We start from the raw sequence: 26,990 nt of genomic DNA, 5'->3' as shown, positions 1-26,990 counted from the left end.
TAATGCGACCTCACCAGCTGATCAGTTTGCAGCTTGGTCAACATGGAGGACCAAATCTGTTTCCCACAAACACGTATGATCTAATATAGAATATAAAAGCACTTCTGACCCATCATTAGTGTTTGTTGTGTCACTCACTCTCCTTCAGTCTGAATAACGTGGAGCTCACTGCAAACGTGTGCTACTGCTGAAGTAGAACCAGGGCTGAAAGAAGCTATTATCCCTCATCCTCCATCCACGGCATCAAGACTCACGCAGGTAACCCCCAACCGCATCATGTGTTAGGGCTACGACACTGAGAAAAACCAACAGGCGTGGAGAATATTCTAGCAAGGTCATTGGAGAAAAGGTTAAGTGAGGACATGTTACCCTAACGACCTTCCCATCTCCACGGCAACGGGAGCTGGCACACATACCCATTCCAAAGGCATTCTGGGAAAGCCCAGGTTTTATATTGCCCCTGGCTTTACACTGCTGTGCTATCACCGTGGTAACGCTAATGCTGCTTGGCCTTCTAACATTTACTCTTTGGAGACACACAGTCACGTCCAGATGAACAGTTTAACAAAGCAGACGATCAGTTCTGACAGCTCTCTTCTCCTCTCAGGACCCTTTCCTGTCAGGTGGACGTTGTGCAGCAGCAGCAGCAGGAACCGCAGCGAATATCACCAACCTGCTGAAGTGAGTCAGAAAGCTCAGCATTGTGGTATCTGGTCTCAGCAGTCGGCTGCTCAGGAAACAACATTTTAACGTTTCTTGTCGGCAGTGCTTCATTTGTAAATCTAACGTTCCCGTAAAAGCTCAGCCGTAATTCCAACACTGCACAAGTTGGTCGTGTGAGTTCAGTCGCCGGAACGGTCCTTTCAAAATAAAATAGTTCGCGGATCTTGTTCTGGCAGGATCCGGCTCAAATCAAGCCCTGCTTGTCGCTGAAAACAGAAAGAAGAGACAGCACATATTCAGCTGCAGTCTAGCTAAGCTTAAGCTAGCCTCTCAAAAGGTGAAACGTACTTGGAGGAGTTTTCAGATGTCTTCTCATGGGGTTTGTCAGCCCTTACTCTTGTGTCACAGAAAATTTAAACATGTTCAAAAAATGTTTTCAAGAAATGTTTGATATTAGTCACAGAGTTGTTATTCTGGAATCTGCGAGTCCAAAGTGTGACAAAACGTGTCTGAGATGTAAAAATGATGGTAAATGACACTTTTTAGTCAGAGGACTCCAAACCGCTTTACATCAGTCAGCCATTAATCCGTTCACACAGTCGGCGTGTTTACATGTGAATCAGCTGACACCTCAACCATGCCTTTCATGGTTGCTTTTTCCTTAAAAGTTGAGCAGGCCACTTCAGCATTCACTCTGGTAAAGTTCCCTGATGCAGCCTGGGATGCCATGTTTGGATCCAGATCCAGTTCTGCTGTTTGAGCCTGAAGAACATCCTGTTCTTTAAAGCTCCAGAGTCACATGTGAGATACCTGCAGAAGTGCTGGTTATTATTTTCATTCTCTTTTTTTCACAAGCTCGTTTGTTCTGGATCCTGGACGTTTCCTATGTGCACCTCTGAAATAGTTTACAGTCGTTGATGTTTTGTAGTTTATTACATATTTATTACACTTCATATGACAGTGATTGCTTCAGCTCCACTCATAAGGGGTGATTGTGTGTGAATGCTTTAGCTCTAGTTAACAGATCATTTCCTGTTGTGGTTGCTCCATGTTTGAATCAGACTGATTTTTTTATCTCTCCTGTTTGTCTCTAGTATCTGTGGTGTAGTAACTCATTAACTTGGGCTGCTGTGTTCTTTGACCCATAAGAGACCCCAGTCATAACATAAAGGTCAGAGGTCAAATGCCCTTTGGCTTGTTCCCTCCCCTTCTCTTCATCCCACTCATCCTCCTCCTAGTTTTTGATACGTCTGTGTGCTCCGTCACTAAGAGAAAGGTCTCCACAGCGTGGATGCAGATGTACTTTTTGGTAAGAGTGGATGAAGATGATGTGTATGTGTTGGTGTGCATGTTGGGTGTCAGGACTTAGGCCGGTAAGTGAACAGCTGAGAGTGGTGAATTAATCAGTATAAAAGCAGTCCAACTTTCAGAACAAAGACGCAGTGACAGCAGGCCAATCAGAGACAAAGAGGAGTCTCTGGTCCCCAGGAGGCCTTCAAACATCCACACCACGCACATTTACTCACAGACAGTGGGTAGTCAGCAGCAGCCTCTCAGAGAACATGTGTGTCCAGATTGAGCCAAGCTCAAAGGATCCGGTGAGTTTATGACAAAACCAGTCAGTGGGTCAAATGTGCACTGTCTGACACCCTGACATCTGGGGGACGAATGGCTGTAATAACCCTCTGGAGGCAGGCGTTGCAGATTTGCAACGTTAAAACCTACCTACCTACCTGGTTACTCCACACACGTACTTCATCAGCATCTTTTAACTCAGAAGTTCCGCTGAAGAACTTAGTGGTTCGTCCGTTTATCAAAACTTATTTAGAGCCTGAGAGGGTTAAAGGCGATTGATGGATAGATGGATGGATAGATGGATGAACAGAGGGCTGGATGGATGGATGAACAGAGGGCTGGCTAGATGGATGGATGGATGGATGGATGGATGGATGAACAGAGGGCTGGATGGATGGATGGATGGATGGATGGATGGATGGATGGATGGATGGATGGATGGATGAACAGAGGGCTGGATGGATGGATGGATGGATGGATGAACAGAGGGCTGGATGGATGGATGGATGGATGGATGAACAGAATGCTGGCTGGATGGATGGATGGATGGATGGATGGATGGATGAACAGAGGGCTGGATGGATGGATGGATGAACAGAGGGCTGGATGGATGGATGGATGGATGAACAGAGGGCTGGCTGGATGGATGGATGGATGGATGGATGGATGGATGAACAGAGGGCTGGATGGATGGATGGATGGATGGATGAACAGAGGGCTGGATGGATGGATGGATGAACAGAGGGATGGATGGATGGATGGATGGATGGATGGATGGATGGATGGATGAACAGAGGGCTGGATGGATGGATGGATGAACAGAGGGATGGATGGATGGATGGATGGATGAACAGAGGGATGGATGGATGGATGGATGGATGAACAGAGGGCTGGATGGATGAACAGAGGGCTGGATGGATGGATGGATGGATGGATGAACAGAGGGATGGATGGATGGATGGATGGATGGATGAACAGAGGGCTGGATGGATGGATGGATGAACAGAGGGATGGATGGATGGATGGATGGATGAACAGAGGGATGGATGGATGGATGGATGGATGAACAGAGGGCTGGATGGATGAACAGAGGGCTGGATGGATGGATGGATGGATGGATGAACAGAGGGATGGATGGATGGATGGATGGATGGATGAACAGAGGGCTGGATGGATGGATGGATGAACAGAGGGATGGATGGATGGATGAACAGAGGGCTGGATGGATGAACAGAGGGATGGATGGATGGATGGATGGATGAACAGAGGGCTGGATGGATGGATGGATGAACAGAGGGATGGATGGATGGATGGATGAACAGAGGGCTGGATGGATGGATGGATGGATGGATGGATGGATGGATGGATGAACAGAGGGCTGGATGGATGGATGGATGAACAGAGGGCTGGATGGATGGATGGATGAACAGAGGGATGGATGGATGGATGGATGGATGGATGAACAGAGGGATGGATGGATGGATGGATGGATGGATGGATGGATGGATGGATGGATGGATGAACAGAGGGCTGGATGGATGGATGGATGAACAGAGGGATGGATGGATGGATGGATGAACAGAGGGATGGATGGATGGATGGATGGATGAACAGAGGGATGGATGGATGGATGGATGGATGGATGAACAGAGGGCTGGATGTTAACTGTAAATGCAGATGTGAGAGCAGACGTTGGTGTACATTTTGACATTGTTTAAAGCTGCATGGGAGGAAAATGGACAAAATCCCATAACAGAATTATCCTAACCCTAACAACACAATAAGTGGGCTTTATTCATCACTGGTCTGTAAACCGTATAGTAGTGACACATTTAGTTTGTGTTTTTTAAAACTGTCAGAAAGCCAAATCAGAACAGGCTGTTTGTGATGTTGAATATTTCAATAATCATGAGTTGCAATAACTAAACAAGTTGTGTTACAGTTAACTTAAAAGATTGTGAACTGCTGTGTTCATCAACTGCACAGAGCTGTGAGAATGTCTACATGAGATTTGGAAGAAAGCTAGTGAGTTTTTACATCTTACAGAACAGACCCATAAGTTAAGTCTAGGTGATGACCCTCAGCTACTGCTGTTGCAGTCATTATATCAGAGGGGGCCTGGACGCATGCACGCTGGATTCCCCTCCAATACAAAGAATAGGAGAGCCTTTGGGTGCAGAGGTTAGCGATCGCAGCATGTGTGGAAGACTGGACTTTTTGAATTAACCAGTCACGGGAAGAGAAACGCCGTAAAACGGACAAGGATGGAATGTGGCATCAAAGATTTGTAAACTTTCTCCAGCAGGTAAAAAAAAAAATCCCAAACCGTTCAGGAATCAGCTCAGTGTGACATTAGGACATAGGATTACACAAACAGAGTGGATTGTTATTTTTACCATAACACAGATTAATATGACCATAAACCAGCTAAGGTAAGCCTGAATTTACACTCTTGACTTCATGAAATTAGCTTTGTTTTGCTGCTGTGTTCACAGCTCGCTCCGAGTTTTGCATGTAGAGTAATGTACTCATTGTCAGGTTTGGCTCTGGAGGCCTCTCTAGTGATGCCCACTCCCAGCTCCTCACTGGGGTGAGGGAGTGGCAGGTGACCTCTCTGTTTAGCTGCTCGAAATCATCAATAACTGTCCAAAGGGGGGAGCTGCCATCCACGGAGGATGTTTTACCTAGTTGGTACTATCTCCTTGTTGTCTCCTAGGTCCTCTGACCTCCACTTATTCAGTCATCTTCAAACCTTCAAGAAAGCCCTCCAGGATTCACCTCTTCACGCCAGCTGCCGCTCTCGCATCTCCTGTTTAGTAAATTCTCTCGCTGTTCATCGGGCTTCATCATCATCATCGTTTTCACCCCGTCATCTCCTGCCATGCGTCACCTGCAGCTGTTACTGTAAGACCTCTCCAAATTATCATGCTTCAGATATATATACTCCCTCTCTCGCTCCACAGTGTACCCCGTCCGTCACCTCAGCAGACCCAAGCCTGGCACAACTCCTCCTCACCAGAGTAACTTACCTTCAGAACCGGAAGCCAACATCTTTTCCGATTATTCACTTTAAGCCCAGCTCAGACTCACCACTCTTCTCCATTACAGTCCATCATCCTGGTTCCCATTCCCTGTGGTATCTCAATGCTCATTTTCTGATAAACTGTTTAAACTGCTTCCTGCATGTGGGTCAGATTTTCATCTAAAACCAAGACACTTATACTGTTTGAAGGGCGAGTCTGGGCTTTAATTTAAACGGCTGTTTCAAGGATCATATTGCACTGTAGCTACTGTGTTTTTCTCTATGTGAATTAGACATTTTTTACAACCTTATTGTTGGTGTTGGGTGTTGACTTAGAAGACATGGATTCTATTGTTCAGACGAGCCTCTTACCGTTAAGTCAGTGTGCAGTTTGCATATATTAGTGAAACTTAAGCATGTTGCTGGAACAACTTTGTAGCCGGAAGTGCTCGTGGACCCGGTACCGAGTGCGTCTGGTTCAAGTTGTGTGACAGGTAACATTGGTAATTTGGCATCACCTAGTGGTGGTCTAGCGCATCTGAAAACTCACTTGCAGAAATGTGCCCCACCAAAAACAAATTTACCAACTGCTACTGTTTGGAAAGACACCAAGGGTCATCCTGGAACTCTTTAAAGAAAGTTGGAAAGATGGCCCAAGCCTCAGTAGAATTTTATTACAATAAGTTCTGTACCTACAGTGTTTGGGAAAACACATTGATATACCATCATGTTTTTATATTGTCAGACAACAAACTTGAAATCATGTGACAATATGACTGATGTGCCTTTTCTCGGATCTTGCCAAAATAAAACAAACCTGAAAACCACAAGTTGACTGTTGATAATTTGCTCTGATTTCGTGAAAGACACTTTTTTCAATGATCCATCAGAGATCGTCTGTGTTCTCAACTCACTTTATTTGTACAGCTCTTCACAGACACAACAAGTGTTCTCTGCAACACTCCCAGGTTTGATTCTGATTTACAAACTTTATAACAAAACTCTAGGAAATTGGAGAGAATATGGCGCTCTACGCACCATAAGGAGGCCTACCTATCCTGGAAAATAGTCTTGTGCTTTATAAAAATAAGCTTCGACAAACTAAAACTGCTTATTTCTCAGCACTAATTGAGGAGAATAAGCATAATCCTAAATTTCTTTTCAGTACAGTTGCTAAACTTACACAGAATCATAGCTCTGAGCCACCTATTTCTTAGCCCTCAGCAGTAATGACTTCATGGGATTTTTCACAAGTAAAATTAATTCTATTAGAAACAAAATCTTTAGCATTCTCCCTAATGCGATTTAAGTGAGGCAGCATCAGAGGTGACTGTAGAACCTCATCTGTGCTTGAACCGTTTTGATCCAGTTGAGCTTTCAGAGTTATCAAAAATATTAGCTTCATCTAAACCTTCAACTTGCATTTTGGATCCAATCCCAACCAAATTATTTAAAGATGCATTTCCTTTGGTTACTGCCCCCATTCTAGATATAATCAATCTATCCTTAGTAAATAGGTATGTACCACAGGATTTTAAGGTTGCTGTAATCAAACCTTCACTTAAGAAGCCTTCTCTGGATCCAGATGACCCAATGAATTATAGACCAATATCTAACCTTCCATTTTTATCCAAAGTCCTGGAGAAAATAGTGGCCATCCAAGTATGTGAGCATTTAAACACTAATGCTCTGTTTGAGGAATTTCAGTCTGGTTTTAGAGAGTATCACATCACTGAAACTGCATTAGTGAGAGTTACAAATGATATTCTTATGGCCTCAGATAAGGATCTTGTGTCTGTTCTAGTCTTGTTAGATCTCAGTGCTGCCTTTGACACAGTAGATCACAATGTTCTTGTAGAAAGACTTGAACATGTTGTAGGGATCAAAGGAACAGCGTTAGGCTGGTTTAAATCCTACCTGTCTGACAGATTTCATTTTGTAAATGTACATGACAAATCTTCTTCATACTCCAGGGTTACTTGTGGAGTACCACAGGGTTCAGTGCTTGGACCAATTCTTTTTACTATGTATATGCTCCCAATTGGTAAAATCATTAGACAGCATGGGATAAACTTCCACTGTTATGCTGACGATACTCAGCTATATTTATCCATTAACCCTGATGAACCTAATCGGTGTCATCTTCTGCGGGTGGAGGTGGCAGACCATGTGTGGTGGTGGGTTTCAGGAGGCAGAAGAGCAGGCAGACGGATGAAAAAATAAAAAGATGTTTAATCGTAGACTGGGAGCAACAGGACGAACGAACATGCACAAACGACAATGAACCGACAAAGACAGCAACAAGGAGGGAGGTATAAATACACAAGGGAATCAGGAACACATGGGCAGAGTAATCAGGGAGAGGTGAGAACAATTAGGCTAATCAGGACAGGAGAGACACAGTCAGGGAGGCTGGGGCGGATCATGACAGTACACCCCCCCCCCCCCCCCCAAGGGGCAGATACCAGACGCCCATAAGCCACAGAGCACAGGAGACACAGGGACGAACGAAGACCAGACTAGGGGACACATGACCAGGGAACACAGAAGACGAGACCAGGGAACAAACACAGTCCGGGGCTGCGGAGCAGGGGCCTCTAAGATCAGGCGGCACTCCATCTTACAAAGGGTCTCTTGAGCTCAAACTGGGAAACTCGGACTCGAAGACTTGCGACTCAAAGACTTGGCAAAGGGACTCAAAGTCTTGGCACAGGGACTCGAACACTTGACTGGGACTCGAATACTTGACTGAGACTCGAACACTTGACTGGGACTCGAACACTTGACTGGGACTCGAACACTTGACTGGGACTCGAACACTTGACTTGGACTCGAACACTTGACTTGGACTTGAACACTTGACTTGGACTCGAAGACTTGACTTGACTTGACTCACGAAGACTTGACTTGACTCACGAAGACTTGACCCACGAAGACTTGACATGACTCACAAAGACTTGACTGGACTTGAGACACGAAGACTTGACTAGAACACTGGACACCAGGAACACTGAGACAAACTGCAGCAGCAGGCGTGGGACCCAGCAGAAACTGCAGCAGCAGGCATAGGCCCCAGCAGGAACTGCCGCGTGGAGAACCTGCAGGCACAGAACCTGCAGGCGTGGACCAGGAAATGGTTGAGCAGCGGGAGCGACGCGTGGAAGCCCAGCTCGGCGGCAGGTACTCGACATCCAATCAGAGCAGGTGCCCATCCCGATCTGCTGGATCCATCGGAGGAGGCTCGGGTGAAGGGAAGCCGGAAAAGAGCGGGGAGACCAGCCCTACCACATCGGAGAAAAATGGCATGCGTAGGGGGTGTAACTCCCTTGAGACTCCAGGATCCGTGGCTTCAGGAGAAGAATGGGACGGGGCAAAAACAGCAGGAGGTGAACGACCCTGACCACCCTGAAGACAAAGTAGGATGCGCCAGGATCTCCCAGAGGACTTCGACCACCCCGAGAACAGGTAGGATGCGCCGAACACAAAAACTCCAGGCCAGAAATCACCCTCTGCTGAAAGGGGGAAAAAAAAAGAAAAAAGAATCCTCCAGAAGCAGGTATTAGCTCACCACAGGTCCAGGTTTGGTCGGTTCATTCTGTCATGTTCTGCGGGTGGAGGTGGCAGACCATGTGTGGTGATGGGTTTCAGGAGGCAGAAGAGCAGGCAGGCGGATGAAAAAATAAAAAGATGTTTAATCGTAGACTGGGAGCAACAGGACGAACGAACATGCACAAACGACAATGAACTGACAAAGACAGCAACAAGGAGGGAGGTATAAATACACAAGGGAATCAGAAACACATGGGCAGAGTAATCAGGGACAGGTGAGAACAATTAGGCTAATCAGGGCAGGAGAGACACAGTCAGGGAGGCTGGGGCGGATCATGACAATCGGTTAGTTAGATTACAGGCTTGTCTTGAAGACAAAAAAATTGGATGACTCTGAACTTTCAGCTTTTAAATCAAGACAAGACTGAAGTTCTCATCTTTGGACCTGAAATTCAGAAAAGGAAATTGCTTAGTCAATCACCTGACCTGAACGGCATTAAATTAGTCTCCGAGAACAAAGTAAGGAACCTTGGTGTAGGAGCCAAATATGTTGTTTCCTTTTCTTTGGTCTCGATGCCTTAATTGATATGTGGGCGTGTCATTGTTACTGGTCGGAATAAAGGTAGTGATGTCATTGTTGGCGTCAGGCACTATTCCGGAAGGGCAAACAGGTTTTTGACTGCTGTGGCGTGAAGACGTTTAAATGGGAACGTTAGCAATTACTCCTATCATTGTTTCACCTGGAATGGAATCAACATTAAACAAGCATTATCATAACAATTCCACGCTTAAGGCTGTTTTTTAAGTAATTAAATTAGTCAACATCGGATCAACACAGAGTGTCAACCAAGTCCCAGTCTAGCAGCCTCAGGAGTTCGAGTAATGGACTTGACTATTACATTTAGTCAAGAACCTGCCGTGGGATGAGTGGGCGTCGTTGGTCGAAAGGGAGCTGTGTGACAAGTGGAGCAACTGGATGTGCGTTGGATCACTGCGGGTCTGAAGGGCGTTTCCTGTTTGGAGGAGGAAATCAAGGTGTCGGATCAAGCTGAGGATCACCGCAATCACAAGTCGTCACGGCGCCCATCAAAGAGGTATGCGTAGCGCTACGCTGAGCATGGCCATTTAAATTGTGTGCACACAAAATAAAAACAAAAATCCAATGCATTGGTAACTGAACTAAGGGAGCTACAACTTTGTACAAGTTTTCATCTTTGCTGCGAACCTAGGGTGGTTGTCATGGAAACTGAGGGAACAAAGTCGGATATAATAAATCCCGGGACTAACGTGCAATCTATTAATAAATCATGTAGCCTGTCGGACAGTGCTAAAACGGTAGCGGTAAAAAGAGTGGTAAAGCTCACTGAAAAGGCACTTGTTAATGAGTTGGACAGGTTGCAATCAGGTAGAAAAGCAATATTAAACAAAGCAGCAGTATTAATAAAGTCAATACAAAGTTTGATGCAGAAAAATGAAAAATGAATGGTAAAAAATGCTTTGGAAGACATGCTTGCACTGCGTGTTAAGGTAAAAGTTTTGCATAACGATTTGATGGGTTTATTGCCGGTTGATGAAAAAGAAAAACATGAAATATGGTTTAAAGCTAATATGCGTCCTATTGATGAGTGTGTTGAGAACACTAAGGTGTGGGTTTCAAATGATGATGGTGATAAAAATGACAAGGTTGTTGGTGATATTAACCCTAATGACAGTGTTTCAAATATCAGTAAACATTCAAGTCACAAAAGTGGTCAAAGTAATAAATCCAGCAGCACATCAGTGGCAGCCATCATGGCTCAGGCAGACAAAGCAGCACTTCTGGCTCGTGCTGCAGAATTAAAGAAAAAACATGCATTGGAGGAGGAAGAATTGATGTTGAAGAGGAAACAGGAACAGCTGGAACTGGAAACAGAAATTGCTGCATTTGATGCAAAACTGGCTGTGTTGCAAACTTCAGGAAGAAAAGGTTCTTCACAAGGATCGAGCAATGGCATGGACTCTTATTTTGAAAAGGAAAAAGGGAAAAAGGCTCATGATGTGTTAAATCCACTGGCAAAGGAATATCAACCTGGAGCATTGAAAACAACTCAAACAAGTGCAAGGCAGCTATTAAAAGATGTGCAACCTACAAAAACAAGGCAATGGATTGAGGATTCCTCAAAATATCTGCATCGTCACCAGGAAGAGGACAATATTCCAGAAACATCTCAACTTTTGACTCATCCTTTAACTGTTCAACCAATACAGCAGCCACAAAGCAATAAAGACGTTTCTGAAAATATACTGAATGTCATGCATAGACAAAATGAAATATCAGCAGCATTGTTACAGCAGCAACAGTTGACCTCATTACCACCAAGGAATATTCCTATATTTGAAGGTGACCCTCTTCAGTACAGAGCCTTCATAAAAGCCTTTGAACAAGGAGTGGAGAAAAAGACAGGAAAGGCTGATTGCTTGTATTATCTTGAGCAATTTACAAGAGGACAACCACGTGAGTTTGTACGCAGTTGTCAGCACATGGCTCCGGAGCGTGGCTATACAATGGCAAAGGAGTTGTTACAGAAACATTTTGGAAATCAATATACGATTTCAAGTGCTTACATGGAAAAAGCTTTTTCCTGGCAACCCATGAAATCAGAAGATCTGAAAGCATTACAAGCCTATTCCTTATTTTTAAGAGGATGCAGTAATGCCATGGAAGATCTGCAACACATGCAGGAGTTGGACATGCCCGTACATATGAGAGCCATTATTGCAAAGCCACCCTTTAAGTTAAAGGAGCAATGGAGGACCAGTGCTTATGAAATAATGGAAATAACCGGATGTCCAGCATGTTTTAACGATTTGGTCCTGTTCATTGAACGTCGTGTCAAGATTTTGTCAGATCCATTGTTTGGTGAAGTGCATGACCCGATCTCTGGTGTCATTGGGACAAAGGCTGTTACCAGTTTCAGATTACCATCCAGCAACAGAGTAAAAGGAAATGTTGTTGCCACCACAGTAACATCAATGGAGGTATCAAAAGGAAATAAAGAACCAGCATCCGATGAGTGTCTTTATTGTGCTCACCTACATCCATTGGAGGGATGCAAGAAATTTAAAGAAAAAAGGCACAAAGAAAAACTCTCATTTCTGATAGAAAAGGGGATTTGTTTTGCATGTTTGTGTACGGGGCACCTGAGCCGGGATTGTAAGGCCCGTCTAAAATGCAAAGTTTGTGGACACCTCCATCCTACTGTGCTTCATATAAAAGGAGAAACACCGGTTGAAACAGTGGATACTTCCAACCAGTTAATTTCACCCAAAACATGTGGACATACAGGGGCTGGTAATGAAAAGTGTCTGCTGTCTATCTTACCAGTAAAGGTTAAAAGCACGAAGGGAAATCAAATAATACACACCTATGCATTTCTGGATCCTGGAAGCTCAGCCACATTTTGTACTGAGCAGCCGATGCAAAGGTTGAATGTTGCTGGTCGGAAAACCAGCTTCCTGTTGAGCACGATGAGGCAAAAAACAGTAATGCCAACACACCTATTGAATGGTTTGGAGGTATCTGGCCTACACAGTGACGACTTCTACAGTCTTCCTGAAGTCCTCACACAAGTGAAAATGCCTGTCACTGTTGATAACATGATGACAAAGGAAGAACTGACAAAATGGCCATATTTATCAAAGGTCAATTTTGCAACCATAACAGCAGATGTGGACTTGCTGATTGGAACCAATGCGTCTAAACTGCTGGAACCCTGGGAAGTTATTAATAGTTGTGGAAATGGTCCGTATGCTATTAAGACAGTATTAGGATGTGTGGTTAGTGGTACACTGAATGGTAACAGTGATATCTTAAAAGATTAACCTCTCACAGCTGCAGTGAACAGAATTTCTGTGTGCAAATTGGAAGAAATGTTGGCAAACCAATATAAGCACGAGTTCAACGAGAAAGTCGTGGAGGGGAGAGAAATGTCCCAAGAAGATCTCCAGTTTATGGAAAGCATGGATCGTTCAGCAGTGTTGCAAGGGAAGCAATATTGTTTAAAGTTGCCCTTTAAAGACAAAGAAGTACTTTTACCAAACAATATTGCAGTAGTCAAACAAAGGATGCAAGTTTTGAAGAAAAAACTCTGGAAAACCAAACAGCTGCACCAACGGTATATAGAGTACATGGATACAATCTGCAAAAAACAATATGCAGAGCAAGTACCTCACCAAGATCTGCACTGTGAAAAAGGAAAGGTTTGGTACATTCCGCATCACTGTGTTTTCTATCCGAAAAAGAAATCTCTGCGTGTGGTGTTTGATTGTGGAGCTACATTTCAAAGTGTATCCTTGAACAGTAAGCTGTTGCCTGGGCCAAATCTCACAAGCTCTCTACTTGGAGTTTTACTTCGATTTAGAAAGGAGCCAGTTGCCCACATGGGTGACATTCAAGCCATGGTTTATCAAGTGAAGGTTGCAGAAGAAGACAGAGATTTTCTTCGCTTTCTCTGGTGGCCAGGAGACCTCACTCAGGAGCTCTTGCAATATCGTATGACTGTGCATCTGTTTGGTGCTACATCATCTCCAAGTTGTGCAAGTTATGCACTAAGAAAAACAGCAGATGACAATCAGTCTGAGTTTCCTGAGGAGGTTACTCTGTCTATAAGACAGAACTTTTATGTGGACGACTGTCTCAAAAGTTCTCCCACCGAAGAAGAGGCAATTCAAATGATAAAGGATTTAAGCCGCTTATGTGAAAATGGTGGTTTTGTGTTGGACAAATGGAGCTGCAATAGCAGAATGGTGCTACAATCCATTGCAGAAGATTTCAGAGCCAAGAGCTTAATGGATCTGGACCTGGAGCAAACAGAACTTCCAGTTGAAAGGACCCTTGGCCTTCAGTGGTGCATGGAAACTGACACCTTTAAGTTCAAGATGGAGATGAAACAGCAATCCTTTACCAGGCGTGGTGTGCTGTCAACTATCTGTTCGGTGTATGATCCACTGGGTTTTTTGGCACCGATTGTTCTGCTCTCCAAAATAATGCAGCAAGAACTCTGTAGGAGACGTTGTGGATGGGAAGATGATGTACCCAAAGACATCTCACACCAATGGAAAAAATGGTTGGAGGATCTGGATCAACTGACTGCATTTAATGTAAATAGATGCATCAAGCCAGTGGAGTTTGGGAAAATCAAACTTGCACAGTTACACCACTTTGCTGATGCAAGTGAACGAGGATACGGAACTGTAGCCTACATTTGGATGCTGAATCCAGAGGACGACATTCAGGTTACCTTTCTGCTTGGCAAAACCAGAGTAACACCATTAAAAGCTGTTACTATTCCAAGGTTGGAACTGACAGCAGCTATTTTAGCTGCCAGAATGGACACTTTGCTGAAGATGGAGCTCAATTTCCAACTGGAAGCTTCAGTTTTTTGGACAGATAGTACTTCGGTACTAAAATATCTGAACAATGAGGACAAACGCTTTCACACATTCGTAGCCAACAGAATTTCAACCATCAGAGAAGTGTCAGAACCTTCACAATGGAGACATGTCAGCTCTAAAGACAATCCGGCTGATGGTGCGTCAAGAGGAATGAAAGTCTCAGATTTCTTGGAAAAGAACAACTGGTTGAAAGGACCTCCGTTTCTTTGGAAACACCCAGAAGAGTGGCCCGAACCAGTTTTGAACACATCACTGGATTGTAATGATCAAGAAGTGAAGAAGGAGGCAACAGTGAACACCATTAATATAGGTCATGACAATAGTCCTACAGACCAGCTCATCTTGTACTTCTCTGACTGGAAGAAGCTCAAAATAACAGTTGCTTGGTTTTTGAGGTTGAAAGTCATGTTGCTGGCCCGAAGTTGTTCAAAAAAGCAATTGCAGGATCAGTCAAAGCAGACCACCGGTCAAATGGTTACAAAAAGAGGTGCTTTGACATTGGATGATTTGATGGAATCAGAACTTGCAATAATTCGTTATTGTCAGCACCAAAGATTCAGCAAGGAGATTCTTTCTTTGTCCTCAGGAACAAGGATAGTGAGTCGACAAAGTTCAATTTATAAACTGGACCCAGTTTTGGAGCATGGGTTTCTGAGAGTGGGTGGAAGATTGAGCAGAGGATCAATGCCTGAAGAAGTTAAACATCCATATATCCTCTCCAAAGACCAGCACATCTCTACTCTCATCATCCGACATGTACCTCAGAATCTAGGTCACAGTGGAAGGACTCATACACCGTCAAAGGTGAGAAGAAGATTTTGGATTACAAATGGAAATTCAGCAGTAAGAAAGATCACTGGTGCATGTAGTTTCTGCAGCCATTATACTGGAAGGACAATGGAACAAAAAATGGCTGATTTGCCAAAAATTAGGATTCTTCCTGATTTGCCACCATTCACCAACACAGGAGTGGATTACTTTGGACCTTTTGAAGTAAAGAGAGGAAGATCTACATGCAAGAGATATGGTGTTATCTTCACCTGTATGTCCAGCAGAGCCGTTCATCTGGAAATTGCTGCCTCATTAGACAATGACGCATGTATAAATGCTATAGGGCGTTTTATCAGCAGAAGAGGACAGGTGACATATTTGACATCTGATAATGGCACCAACGTTGTTGGTGCACGAAGAGAACTGAAGGAAGCCTTGTTAGCATTGGATCAGGACAAGATTCAAGGAGCCTTGTCACAGGTTGAGGTACACTGGAGTTTTAACCCACCAACAGGCTCACATCATGGTGGTGTGTGGGAACGCATGATCCGTTCAGTGAGAAAGGTTCTCAACTCAGTACTACATCAACAACGGTTGGATGATGATGGACTTCATACAACATTTTGTGAAGTAGAAGCCATTTTGAATGATCGACTAATCACAAAACTCTCAGACAATCCCAATGATCTTGAACTTCTAACACCTAATCATCTTCTTCTTTTAAAGCGTAAACCTGCTTTTCCACCAGGCGTGTTTGAACCTAAAGATCAATGCATGAGAAGACGTTGGAAGCAAGTACAGTACTTTTTGAAAGTACACTTTTTGGAAAAGATGGATCCATGAATACTTACCTTTACTCCAAGAGAGACAAAAATGGAATGCAAGAAGAAAGAGTTTGGTCCCTGGAGATGTGGTTGTGATTATGGATCCTTCCGCTCCACGTGGCTCTTGGCCACTTGGGAGAGTTCTGAAAACCTTTCCAGATAAGAATGGATTGGTACGTTCAGTCAGGTTGCAAACAAAAACCAATGTTTTGGATAGGCCAGTGACAAAACTTTGCCTTGTTAACGGGGTGTAAATCGACCTGATCATTATGGTTGCTCCTACTCTATTTAGTTTAAATTGTTATTGACAATAACAATTAGGGGCCGGTGTGTAGGAGCCAAATATGTTGTTTCCTTTTCTTTGGTCTCGATGTCTTAATTGATATGTGGGCTTGTCATTGTTACTGGTCGGAATAAAGGTAGTGATGCCATTGTTGGCGTCAGGCACTATTCCAGAAGGGCAAACAGGTTTTTGACCGCTGTGGCGTGAAGACGTTTAAATGGGAAAGTTAGCAATTACTCCTATCATTGTTTCACCTGGAATGCAATCAACATTAAACAAGCATTATCATAACAATTCCACGCTTAAGGCTGTTTTTTAAGTAATTAAATGAGTCAACATCGGATCAACACAGAGCGTCAACCAGGTCCCGGTCTAGCAGCCTCAGGAGTTCGAGTAATGGACTTGACTTCTACACTTGGTGTTATCTTTGACCAGGACATGCCATTCAAATCCCAGGTTAAACAGGTTTGTAGGATTTCCTTTTTCTTCCTTTGGAATTTTTCTAAGACTAGAAGCATCCTTTCCAGGAGTTGTGCTAAAAAACTAGTTCATGCATTTATTACATCAAGACTGGATTACTGTAATTCATTACTCTCAGGAAGTCCATAGAATGTAGTTAAAAGTCTTCAGCTTGTCCAAAATGCTGCAGCTAGAGTTCTGATCCATCCATCCATTTTCATCCGCTTATCCGGAGTTGGGTCACGGGGGCAGTAGCCTAAGGCAAGAGGCCCAGACTTCCCTGGCCAGGTGAGAGACATAGTCCCTCCACTGTGTCCTGGGTCTACCTTTAGGTCTCCTCCCGGTTGGACGTGCCCGGAAAACCTCACCAGGGAGGCATCCAGGCGGCATCCTGACCAGATGCCCGAGCCTCATCAACTGGCTCCTCTCGATGTGGAGGAGCAGCGGGTCTACTCCAAGGCACTCCCGAATGTCCGAGCTTCTCACCCTATCGCTAAGGGAGAGCCCAGACACTCTTCAGAGAAAACTCATTTTGGCCGCTTGTATCCGTGATCTCGTTCTTTCGGTCACTACCCAAAGCTCATGACCATAGGTGAGGGTAGGAACGTAGATCGACCGGTAAATCGAGAGCTTCACCTTCTGACTCAGCTCTCTCTTCACCACGACAGACCGGTACAACGCCCGCATCACTGCAGATGCAGCACCAATCCGCCTATCGATCTCACGCTGCAGTTTTCCCTCACTCGTGAACAAGACCCTGAGATACTTAAACTCCTCCACTTGGGGCAGGACCTCGTCCCTGACCCGGAGAAGGCGTTCTACCCTTTTCTGACTCAAGACCATGGTCTCAGATTTAGAGGAGCTGATTCTCAATAGAGTTCTGATGAGAATTAAAAAGAGAGATCATATCTCTCCTGTCTTAGCTTCCCTACATTGGCTACCTGTTAAATTCAGAATAGATTTTAAGATCCTTCTTCTCACATATAAAGCTCTTAATAATCAAGCTCCATCATACATCAGTGATCTGATTGTTCCATACGTTCCTAACCGAGCACTTCGCTCTCAGACTGCAGGTCTACTGGTGGTTCCCAGAATATCTAAAATTAGGATGGGAGGCAGATCTTTTAGTTATCAGGCTCCTCTCTTGTGGAACCAACTCCCAGCTTTAGTCCGTGAGGCAGACACTTTGTCTACTTTTAAGAATAGGCTTAAAACATTTTTATTTGATAGGGTCTATGGTTAAAATCTGATGTTAGCCTAAATCTGGACAAGTGGGGGAGTACAGGGAGGTGGAGTGTACAGTCGGTAAAGACGGCTCTCCCTTGTCCTGCCTCCAACATGCCTCCATCTAAATAGGATAGATTATCCAGAGTTATCTCTGTAGTTATGCTGCTATAGGCTTAGACTGCTGGAGGACACACTGACCACTTTCCACACTCTATTGCTTTCTTCTACAATCTGCTCTTTAACTGTATTATTTCCTGCTATTTCAGCTGTTAACTTTATTTTCTCTCTAAGTGTTTTTCTCCCCAGAAGAAGCTACAACGATGTTCTGCTGAGCTGTGGTGGCCTCATGGAGGGGGCCATCGTCTAGCACACTGCTGCTAACCACTAAAACATTCTCCCTCTCCTGATAATAACTTTTTACCCTCTTTGACATTGAATGTGCTACTACTAGTTTACCCGTTTAATTACAGATTCACTAGGGTAAATACAATAAAGTTTATCTCTCACCAAATAGAATATTTAATAAGAAATCACAATGCAACCATAGAAACACTACTTGGTGTGTGTGTGTGTGTGTGTGTGTGTGTGTGTGTGTGTGTGTGTGTGTGTGTGTGTGTGTGTGTGTGTGTGTGTGTGTGTGTGTGTGTGTCGTGGTGGATGGCTGCTTATACTGAGCCAGGATTCTCTGGAGGTTTCTTCCTGTTAAAAGGCAGTTTTCTTCTCCACTGTTGCTGCATGTTTACTTAGTATGAGGATTGCTGTAGAGACTCTGACACTAGTCAGTGACTCGATGTGACCTGCTGGGTTTGTTATATAGGAAAAGTTTTACTGTTTGGCTTAATGAACTGACCTGTATTGGAATGTGTACTGTGTGAATGTCCTTGAGACGACTCTTGATGTATTTGGAGCTTTATAAATAAACTTGAATTGAATTGGGAACCTGGCTTCCAGGGGTCAGCCGGCCCACCAGTTCCCTCTCCAGTATCTCCAGCCACCACGGACAGTTTCCAGATCCTGTGTCCCCGACGTTGGTCCCCAGGGCTTTGCCAGTCCCCCAAGTGCCCCATGCTTCTGAGATTCCCTTGCCTCCGCCAAAGGCCTCCCAGACTCTCTTGGCCTTTGCTCTCGGCCCTTCGCAGCCTCCCAGAGTCTCCTTGGGCACTGTCATGTCCTGTTTCCTGTCCATGTCACCCTATGCCCTGTGTCCATACCATATCCCATCTCCCTAGTTCATTCCATGTGTTCTCCCTCCCTCCAGGTTTCCTTGTTTCCTGTTCCTTAGATTCATTCTTTAGCTACAGTCACCTTTAGCCGCTTATCTGCCCCAGTCCTCATAGATTTCTTATTTGGTTCATGTATTTTAGTCATTCCTTGCTTATGGTTTAGTTTATTTTCTATGCATTGTGTTCTGTTTCCCGTAGTCCAGCTCCATGTTTTACTTGTGCCTTTAATCGTCATTGTTTAGCTTTTCCCGGGGTGTTTCTCAATGTCAAGGCGCCTGGCCTTGCGAGGTGATGTCTTGCGAGGCCAGGTGCCTTGCTTACGAGGACACGGTCCTTCCTTGGTCAAAGAAAACGGTTAAATGGAACAGACTTGCATCACGTGACCACGGCTCCCACGGCGGTCACATAACGGCACGTGACACGGGAGATAACGTTATATTTTATACGTATTAGTTTCAATATAAATATAAAACGAGACTTTTACTTTTCAAATTGTGTAAATGTTTATTAAATTACATTTATAAGTGAGTTACTACCCGCTAGCCACCGAAGCTGCAACTACTAAGCAACTAACCAACCATAGATAACTTCTTTGGATCTAAAAAAAACATTTTTAATTAGTTGACTTACTTTTAAACTTGAAAATTGTCCCCGAAGTAGCTGCCGGCTTCTGATCCGCCGTCCTTTTGAAAATACCGCGGTGTATTGTGGGTAATTTTTGATCAAGGCTAGGCTACAAGACACCTCCCGTGTGTCCTCGCTCAGCTAGCTAAACGGCTAACAAACGGAGAACACACGCCTCGGTAGAACATGACCATTGGAACCGATTGGAACACATCTTGGCGGCTCCCGATGACGTATCTCCTAGGCAACCGCAGCGGGGCGGGGCCAAGACATCAAGGCAAGGTTCCTTGGCATCGAGAAACGCCCCCTGTTTAGTGTATTCTTTCAACATTTAGTTCTAGTGTCTTATGTTTCTGCATCTTGTTTCATTTGTTGAGTTTTAGCTCTCCAGGCTATATTGCCTCCCCTCCCTCAACGTAACCATTCACACCTGTAGGCCGTCCTCATCAGTAATCAGTGCACCTGCTCCCTCTGACTTCATTCACCTCTTCAGCAGTATTTCCTGGTCGGTTCCTTATGTTTTTATCCTTGTTTGTGTTTAAGATCCTTGTAATGCTGTTTATGTTCCTGCTACTGCTCCACACCACAACTTTTATAATAAACCTCTTGGATTGTTAATCTACCTGCTACAACCTCCAATTCCTTGTCACTCTGGGATGAAGTAAAACCGTCTCATCGTCGGTGTTTTTTTCACTAATCTGCTGGGGAGACATTTATTGCTGTTCATCAGAAAGCCCTGTGCTCTTGCCTCATAATGAAAGGCTTCCAAACGTGTGGAGGTCTACGATTATTCAGTTTTAAGGAAAGTCGGTCTCTTCTGAAAACAGAAAGCCGTGGTCATGCTAATAGCAGCCGTTAGCTCCAACGATCAGAGTCACGGCGTTGTTTACATCACCTGTAGGTGATGGCCAAAGAACACGGATAAATCCTCACAGCGACGCTGAAGCAGTAAATCTGTGTCCTCATGTATTTGTTATTATTACGCAGGCTGAGACACCTGAATCAGAACATGACCCCGTGGATTTAAATACACCAAGATGAATGTTTTTAAAACGTCTTCTCTAACTAACAAATACTGAGTCACAAGGACTTACCGTGAACCAAATGAGCCTCAGTAACTGTCTGCAGGAGTCCAGGCTTTCTTCGGAGGCCGGGTTGTTACCTATCATCTTTTTATGTATTTCGTGGTCGTTTATGGACAAAATCCCCAAAAAAACGTTTTATCAAGCCTCACACGGACCGAGCAACCAACCACACAGCAAGACTGCTCCATCTGCTTCACTAGATCCTCTAAACGTGCAAAACAACCACATTATAGGCTAAATAAGCAGTTTCTTGCCACACACTCCCATTATGCAATGAGAGAAGCATAAACATTGATGTCACCAAAGATCCTCCTATAATGTAGCCATCACCACCAGTGTGTGAAAGGGTGAATGTTGTGTTGTAAAGCCCTGGTGCTATTTATACGGGCCATTTGCCATCTATGGGTCCTGGTCTGTATCTACAGATGTTTAAACATAAATGGCTGTCTGGATTGTAAAGGTTGCAGACTGAATCATTTTGGCTACACAACAGCTGACTCTGGGTGGCAGGACCTGCTGGTGACCCGTGGTGGCCTACATGAACCCGCTGTGTGTGTTGTTTGGGATTATTCTGTAAAACCTTTGAATGTCTGACCTGCAGACGCACGCGTTTGATCTGGGGCACAAGTGAATTGGTGCGCTCTCCTCCCGGGACCCTGTAAAACTATCTATCACACGCGCCCGCGCGCGCGGATATACATCTATGCTGAGCTCAAACACCGCACCCACCTCTCCACCCTCGCGCCGCCCCCTGACTAAAGCCAGCGTGCAGCTCTTTCCTCTCGGCTCGGAGGTGTGTTCAGGTCTGTGTGTGTTTGAGCTCAGCTGCTGCTCGCCTGACGGGACGGACTTCTTATGTCACCAACAACCTAAGTCAAGAAGAATGATGCGCGCGCCCGGTGACGCGCGGGAACGATCTGATTACTAAGTGGGAGCAGTCACTCTTAGTAGTTCATCATTTGAAGTATCCAGGTTTCTGCGAGTCCCCGTCCCTTCAGAGGCAGAGGAAGGGACGGGAGAACCGGGGAGGCGGACCGTAAATCTACGCCTGGATGCGTGGCGATGGATTAAAACCTCTCTGGATCCCGCAACCGCCGCTGGTTTATGCCCCCTGGCCCTCCATCCTCCCCGGGATTATTTTGGCTCTCGCACACCTCCTCTCCTGTCCTCTCGACATGACCGAGGACTATGTCTTCCGGTGCGTCCTGATGCTCTGCAGCGCGCTCATCTCCGCCAACGCGAGCAACTGGCTGTAAGTTTCAGAGCCAGCTCTGGTCTCACCTGTTCTCCTCACTCCACTTTCATCTTCATTCTAACTGTAATGTACCGTTAGCTCAAGTTAATAGTTAACACACACACACACACACACACACACACACACACACACACACACACACACACACGCACACACACACACACACACACACACACACACACACACACACACACACACACACACACACACACACACACACACACACACACGCACGCACGCACAAACACGCTGATTCAATGTCTGCAGAGCTTTGACATTAATGCATAAACCTGCAACCAGGTTGCCGGTTCGAATCCACGTTCTGCCCCTGGTCAGAGGGACCGGTGCATGGCTTCTGGCTGTGAGCCCTAGAGCCTGTGTGTGTGTGTGTGTGTGTGTGTGTGTGTGTGTGTGTGTGTGAGAGAGAGAGAGAGATAGATAGACGTGAAGTGATCCACAGAAGCTGCTTGACTCTGTAACCACTCTCTTGCTTTTCTGAACAACTATTTTAGGTTTGAAGTGATCTTTTTCCATATTTATATAATTTTATTAAAATGTGTCTTCTTGTGGGCTGCGCAGTGGAGCAGTGGTTAGAGCTGTCGCCTTGCAGCAAGAAGGTCCTGGGTTCACTTCCCGGCCTGGGATCTTTCTGCATGGAGTTGGCATGTTCTCCCTGTGCATGCGTGGGTTCTCTCCGGGTTCTCCGGCTTCCTCCCACAGTCCAAAAACATGACTGTTAGGTTGATTGGTCTGTCTAAATTGTCCGTAGGTGTGTGTGTGTGTGTGTGTGTGTGTGTGTGTGTGTGTGTGTTTGTGTTGCTCTGCGATGGACTGGCTCTCCGTCCAGGGTGTACCCCGCCTGATGGCCCATTGACCGCTGGAGATAGGCACCAGCACCCCCCCCCCCCCCCCCCCCCCCCCGGCGACCCCACATGGACAAGCGGGTTCAGATGGTGGATGGATAGATTGTCTTCTTGTTTCACACAGAAATACAAACCAAAATGTTTACAATTTGCGGTTGGTAACAAGATGGCGCCTGCGCTTGGCTTAGCCGCGGTCACCGGCCACTTTTTCAAACTTTTCTCCACTAACCTCCTCTTTTCCACCTTGCTCCTGTCTGCGATCCTCTTCGGTAGTGTCCCTGCTACCATCTCCTATGATCACCAGACTCTTTTATCCTTCCGTTCGTTCATGATCGCCCAAGATGCACCGAGGACGTTCCATCCTGTTTGTTTATCTGAGTGGCGCACTGGCCCGGACCCAAACGACGATCCCAACCAGGGCGCCTCCAGCGATGTTTATCCGGTCCCGGGAAAATGTCGGAGGAAAAGAGGTAAACAAGCAGAAATCCAGGTGAGAATAAGACTTCTCTTAAAGCGTGGTTTATCTGGTAAACATCGCCGGGATCTTCTAGCTTCTTGTCCTTTGTTTGGCGACTTGAGCGCCACTTCCACATTCCCACCAGGCCGCGTTGCGTCGCGGTTTCAGCTTTACCCAGCATGTTTCTGGCCCCACACACACCAGGGGGCACACTCTAGACCTTGTTTTTACCCTGAGTCTAAATGCTGACAGTGTTTGTTCTGAGGATGTTTACATTTCAGATCACCATTGCATTTTCTTTAACTTGTCAGTTTCTGCGTCCCCACCTCCTGCTCGCCGTATGGTTAGTTCTCGTTTTCTTAATGAGAGCACAGCTAGCAATTTTTCTGCTGCGTTTGATCCACCCTGTTGTTCTGATAACGACCCAGATTCCTTAACTTCTCAGTTTAACGAGCACTGCCTCTCCATTCTGGACAACATCTGTCCTGTCAGAACCAGATCAGTTCCTACTCCCTGGTTTAATCACAGCCTTCGCAGCCTGAAGCGCCAATGCAGAAAAATTGAGCATTTGTGGAAGAAAACCCATCTCCACTTCCATCTGCTGCACCTAAAGGATCTTCTGACATCCTTTAACTCTGCAGTCAGAGACGCTAGGGTTTCCTATTTCTCCAACCAGGTGTCCCAGAGCAAAGGGAACCCCAAGGTGCTGTTTAACACCATCAGCAGCATCGTGTCTCCTGCCTCTCCTACAGCCTCCATCCACTCTGTTACAGACTGTGAGAACTTTCTGTCTTTCTTTGTGGACAAAGTCAATAAGGTTAGATCTAGCATCTCTCCTTCAGCCTTATCGCTGCCTCTCCCGACTCCAACCAGGCCCATCATCCTAGATAGCTTTGCTCCTGTTTCTTTGCCTGAGTTAACCAAACTAGTTAACTCTATGAAGACCTCTGCATGCCCCCTCCACATCTTACCCTCATCTTTGTTTAAAAGTGCTTTTCAGTCCATCGGTCCCAGCGTGCTCTCTATAATTAATGCTTCTCTGGTTTCTGGTCAGGTCCCTGCTTACTTTAAGAACGCTGTAATCCACCCGCTTCTTAAAAAACCGAGTCTCGATCCCTCTCTCCATAGCAGCTTCAGACCCATCTCTAAACTTCCGTTCATCTCCAAGATCTTGGAAAAGGTTGTGGCTAAACAACTCACAGCTGCTCTTGATGAACATAACATCTATGATAGCTTCCAGTCAGGTTTTCGTAGAGCTCATTCTACTGAAACAGCTCTTCTTAGGGTCTCTAATGACCTTCTGACCCACAGTGATGCAGGGGACTGTTCTGTTCTGGTCCTGCTGGACCTGACTGCAGCCTTTGACACTGTTGACCATCACCTGCTACTGGAGAGGCTGAGAGACTGGGTAGGCCTATCAGGATCTGCTCTGGAGTGGTTCTCCTCTTATCTCTCTGAGCGCTCCTTATCTGTGGCCGTCTCCAAGTTTAGGTCCTCCACCACCTCTCTTACCCATGGTGTCCCACAAGGTTCTGTGCTGGGGCCTCTGCTCTTCCTCCTCTATCTGTTTCCTCTTCAGCACATCCTGAGCTCCTTCAAAGGAATCTCCTACCATCTTTACGCAGATGACATCCAACTGTACATCTCCTTTAAGCCCCATGAGATGTCTAAGCTGCAGATGTTACACACCTGCTTAGACTCTATCAAAGCCTGGATGGTGGGAGCTTTCTACAGCTGAATGAAGATAAGACTGAGATCCTCATCTGTGCCCCAGACAAGCTGGTTCCCAAAGTCAGAGACTCTCTTGGTCAGCTTGCTTCTCACACCAAACCTTCTGTCAGGAACCTTGGCGTGACCTTTGACCCAGCTCTCACCCTGGATTCTCATGTCAGTTCTCTTGTTCGCTCTTCCTTCTTCCATCTCAGGAACGTTGCTAAGCTGAGTCCCATTCTGTCCCGCTCTGAACTTGAGACAGTTCTCCACACCTTCATCTCCTCACACTTAGACTACTGTAACTCTCTTTTCACGTGTCTGAGCAGAACCTCCCTGAACCGTCTACAGGTGGTTCAGAACGCCTGTGCTCGGCTTCTGACCAAGTCCTCCAAACACACCCACATCACCCCGCTTCTCCTCCAGCTTCACTGGCTGCCAGTCAACTCCAGGGTTCATTTCAAGATCCTGGTTCTGGTCTATAGGGCCTTACGTGGACAAGCACCATCTTACATTGGTGATCTTCTTAGTCCCTACACCCCCAGCAGGTCCCTGAGGTCCAGTGATCAAAGCCTACTGGTTATGCAGCACCAGGCTAAAGGTCAAAGGTGACAGATCATTTGCTGCTGTGGCCCCCAGACTCTGGACCTCTCTCCCCCTGAGCCTGAGATCAGTGGACTCAGTGGTCTCCTTTAAAAAGCAGCTGAAGACTCACTTGTTCAAGCTGGCTTTTGTATGACCTTCTTCACCTCTCTCTCTCTTTATTCTGCTCTCCCCACCTATTCCACCTTCCTCAGGATCCATGGTGGGGATCCTCTTTCGTGTTCACTCTCTCTCTTTCTTTACATTTTTTAAAATCACAATTGCCTTTTTTTGCTCATTTAAAATACATTTAAAAAAATTCAAAATTCTTTTTAACATTTTTACATTTTTTGTTTTTGTAAAGCGCCTCGTGATTTTTATTTTGAGAGGCGCTATAGAAATGATATCTTCTTCTTCTTCTTCTTCTTCTTCTTCTTCTAAGTCTAGTCTGAGTGTAAACATCTAAAACTGGACCTGAATGTAGAGCTGTAGATAGAAGTGGGGGCGGGGCGGGGTGTTGAAGCTCATTTAAGTATCCATCAAACAAAGGTAGGTAGAGATCTCACCTCTCTTTGATAGTTTGATAGTGAGTCTGTTTACCTACGAATCAGTGATCAGGGTTCCTGTCCGGGTTCTATCTCAACATTGATTAATGATCCATGATCACAATCTGACCATCAAAGGAATTGTGAGATGTTAGCTAGGGGTGGTTTTGGTAGGGTATGTGTGTGGTTGCTGAAGAATGAATGGAAGACCATCATGTTTAACTTTGACTTATTGAGGTTTATCTCTCACTTTTTTCATCGTTGTGTGCTTTAGAAAACGTTTGCTCCAGAAAACAGGTTCTGGGTACACCCAGTATATTTACAGTTATCGGAAACAATAAAAATAAGTAAAGTCATGTTTTAAACGTGGGACCTGTAAATCTGGCTCCAGACCTCCAGACGTGGAATTAGCAGCGCATGTGAAACATCTTCCTGTGAGACCTCAGGCCAGCATCATCGCTGTGGTGTTGCTCATTAGCTCAGGAAAAGAATAGTTGGTGCAGGGCAATGGGGACATGTAGTGTGTGTGTGTGTGTGTGTGTGTGTGTGTGTGTGTGGTGGGGATCTGGAGTCACACAGAAGGTCATGCACATAGTATTTACTTTTGGGGATGGGGGGTTGATGGGGCAGCACACAGCCTGGCTGTGATCTGCACCTAGTTGCCTCCTCCTGGGGGCCGGTCCGTTGGGCCTCCTGCTCTCCCAGTGGGAGGCGGTGGGTGAGCTGACGCTCTGCATTCCTCCATTTACCTGCAGCCCTCTTCATTCAGGGAGGACTTGTCCCTGGTTCCCCTCCTCCACAGAACGGCTCTGCGGCTGCTGCTGAGACATGCTTTTAAAA

At 45.4% G+C, this 26,990-nt stretch overlaps 1 protein-coding gene across 1 annotated transcript in view; it reads left to right on the top strand.

Annotated features, from left to right (window-relative positions):
• The first annotated feature begins 21,518 nt into the window (after positions 1-21,518).
• wnt4 (wingless-type MMTV integration site family, member 4) overlaps positions 21,519-26,990 on the top strand; it is a 147,482-nt gene continuing 142,010 nt past the window's right edge. Inside the window, exon 1 of the mRNA XM_054734773.2 lies at positions 21,519-21,990. Coding sequence (XP_054590748.2) covers positions 21,791-21,990 — 200 coding nt within the window. The 5' untranslated portion in view covers positions 21,519-21,790. The remainder of the gene's footprint in view (positions 21,991-26,990) is intronic.

The sequence above is a fragment of the Nothobranchius furzeri genome, chromosome 3 (genome assembly GCF_043380555.1).
Source record: "Nothobranchius furzeri strain GRZ-AD chromosome 3, NfurGRZ-RIMD1, whole genome shotgun sequence".
NCBI classification, from domain to species: Eukaryota; Metazoa; Chordata; class Actinopteri; order Cyprinodontiformes; family Nothobranchiidae; genus Nothobranchius; species Nothobranchius furzeri.
This window is presented reverse-complemented; position numbering and strand designations above follow the sequence as displayed.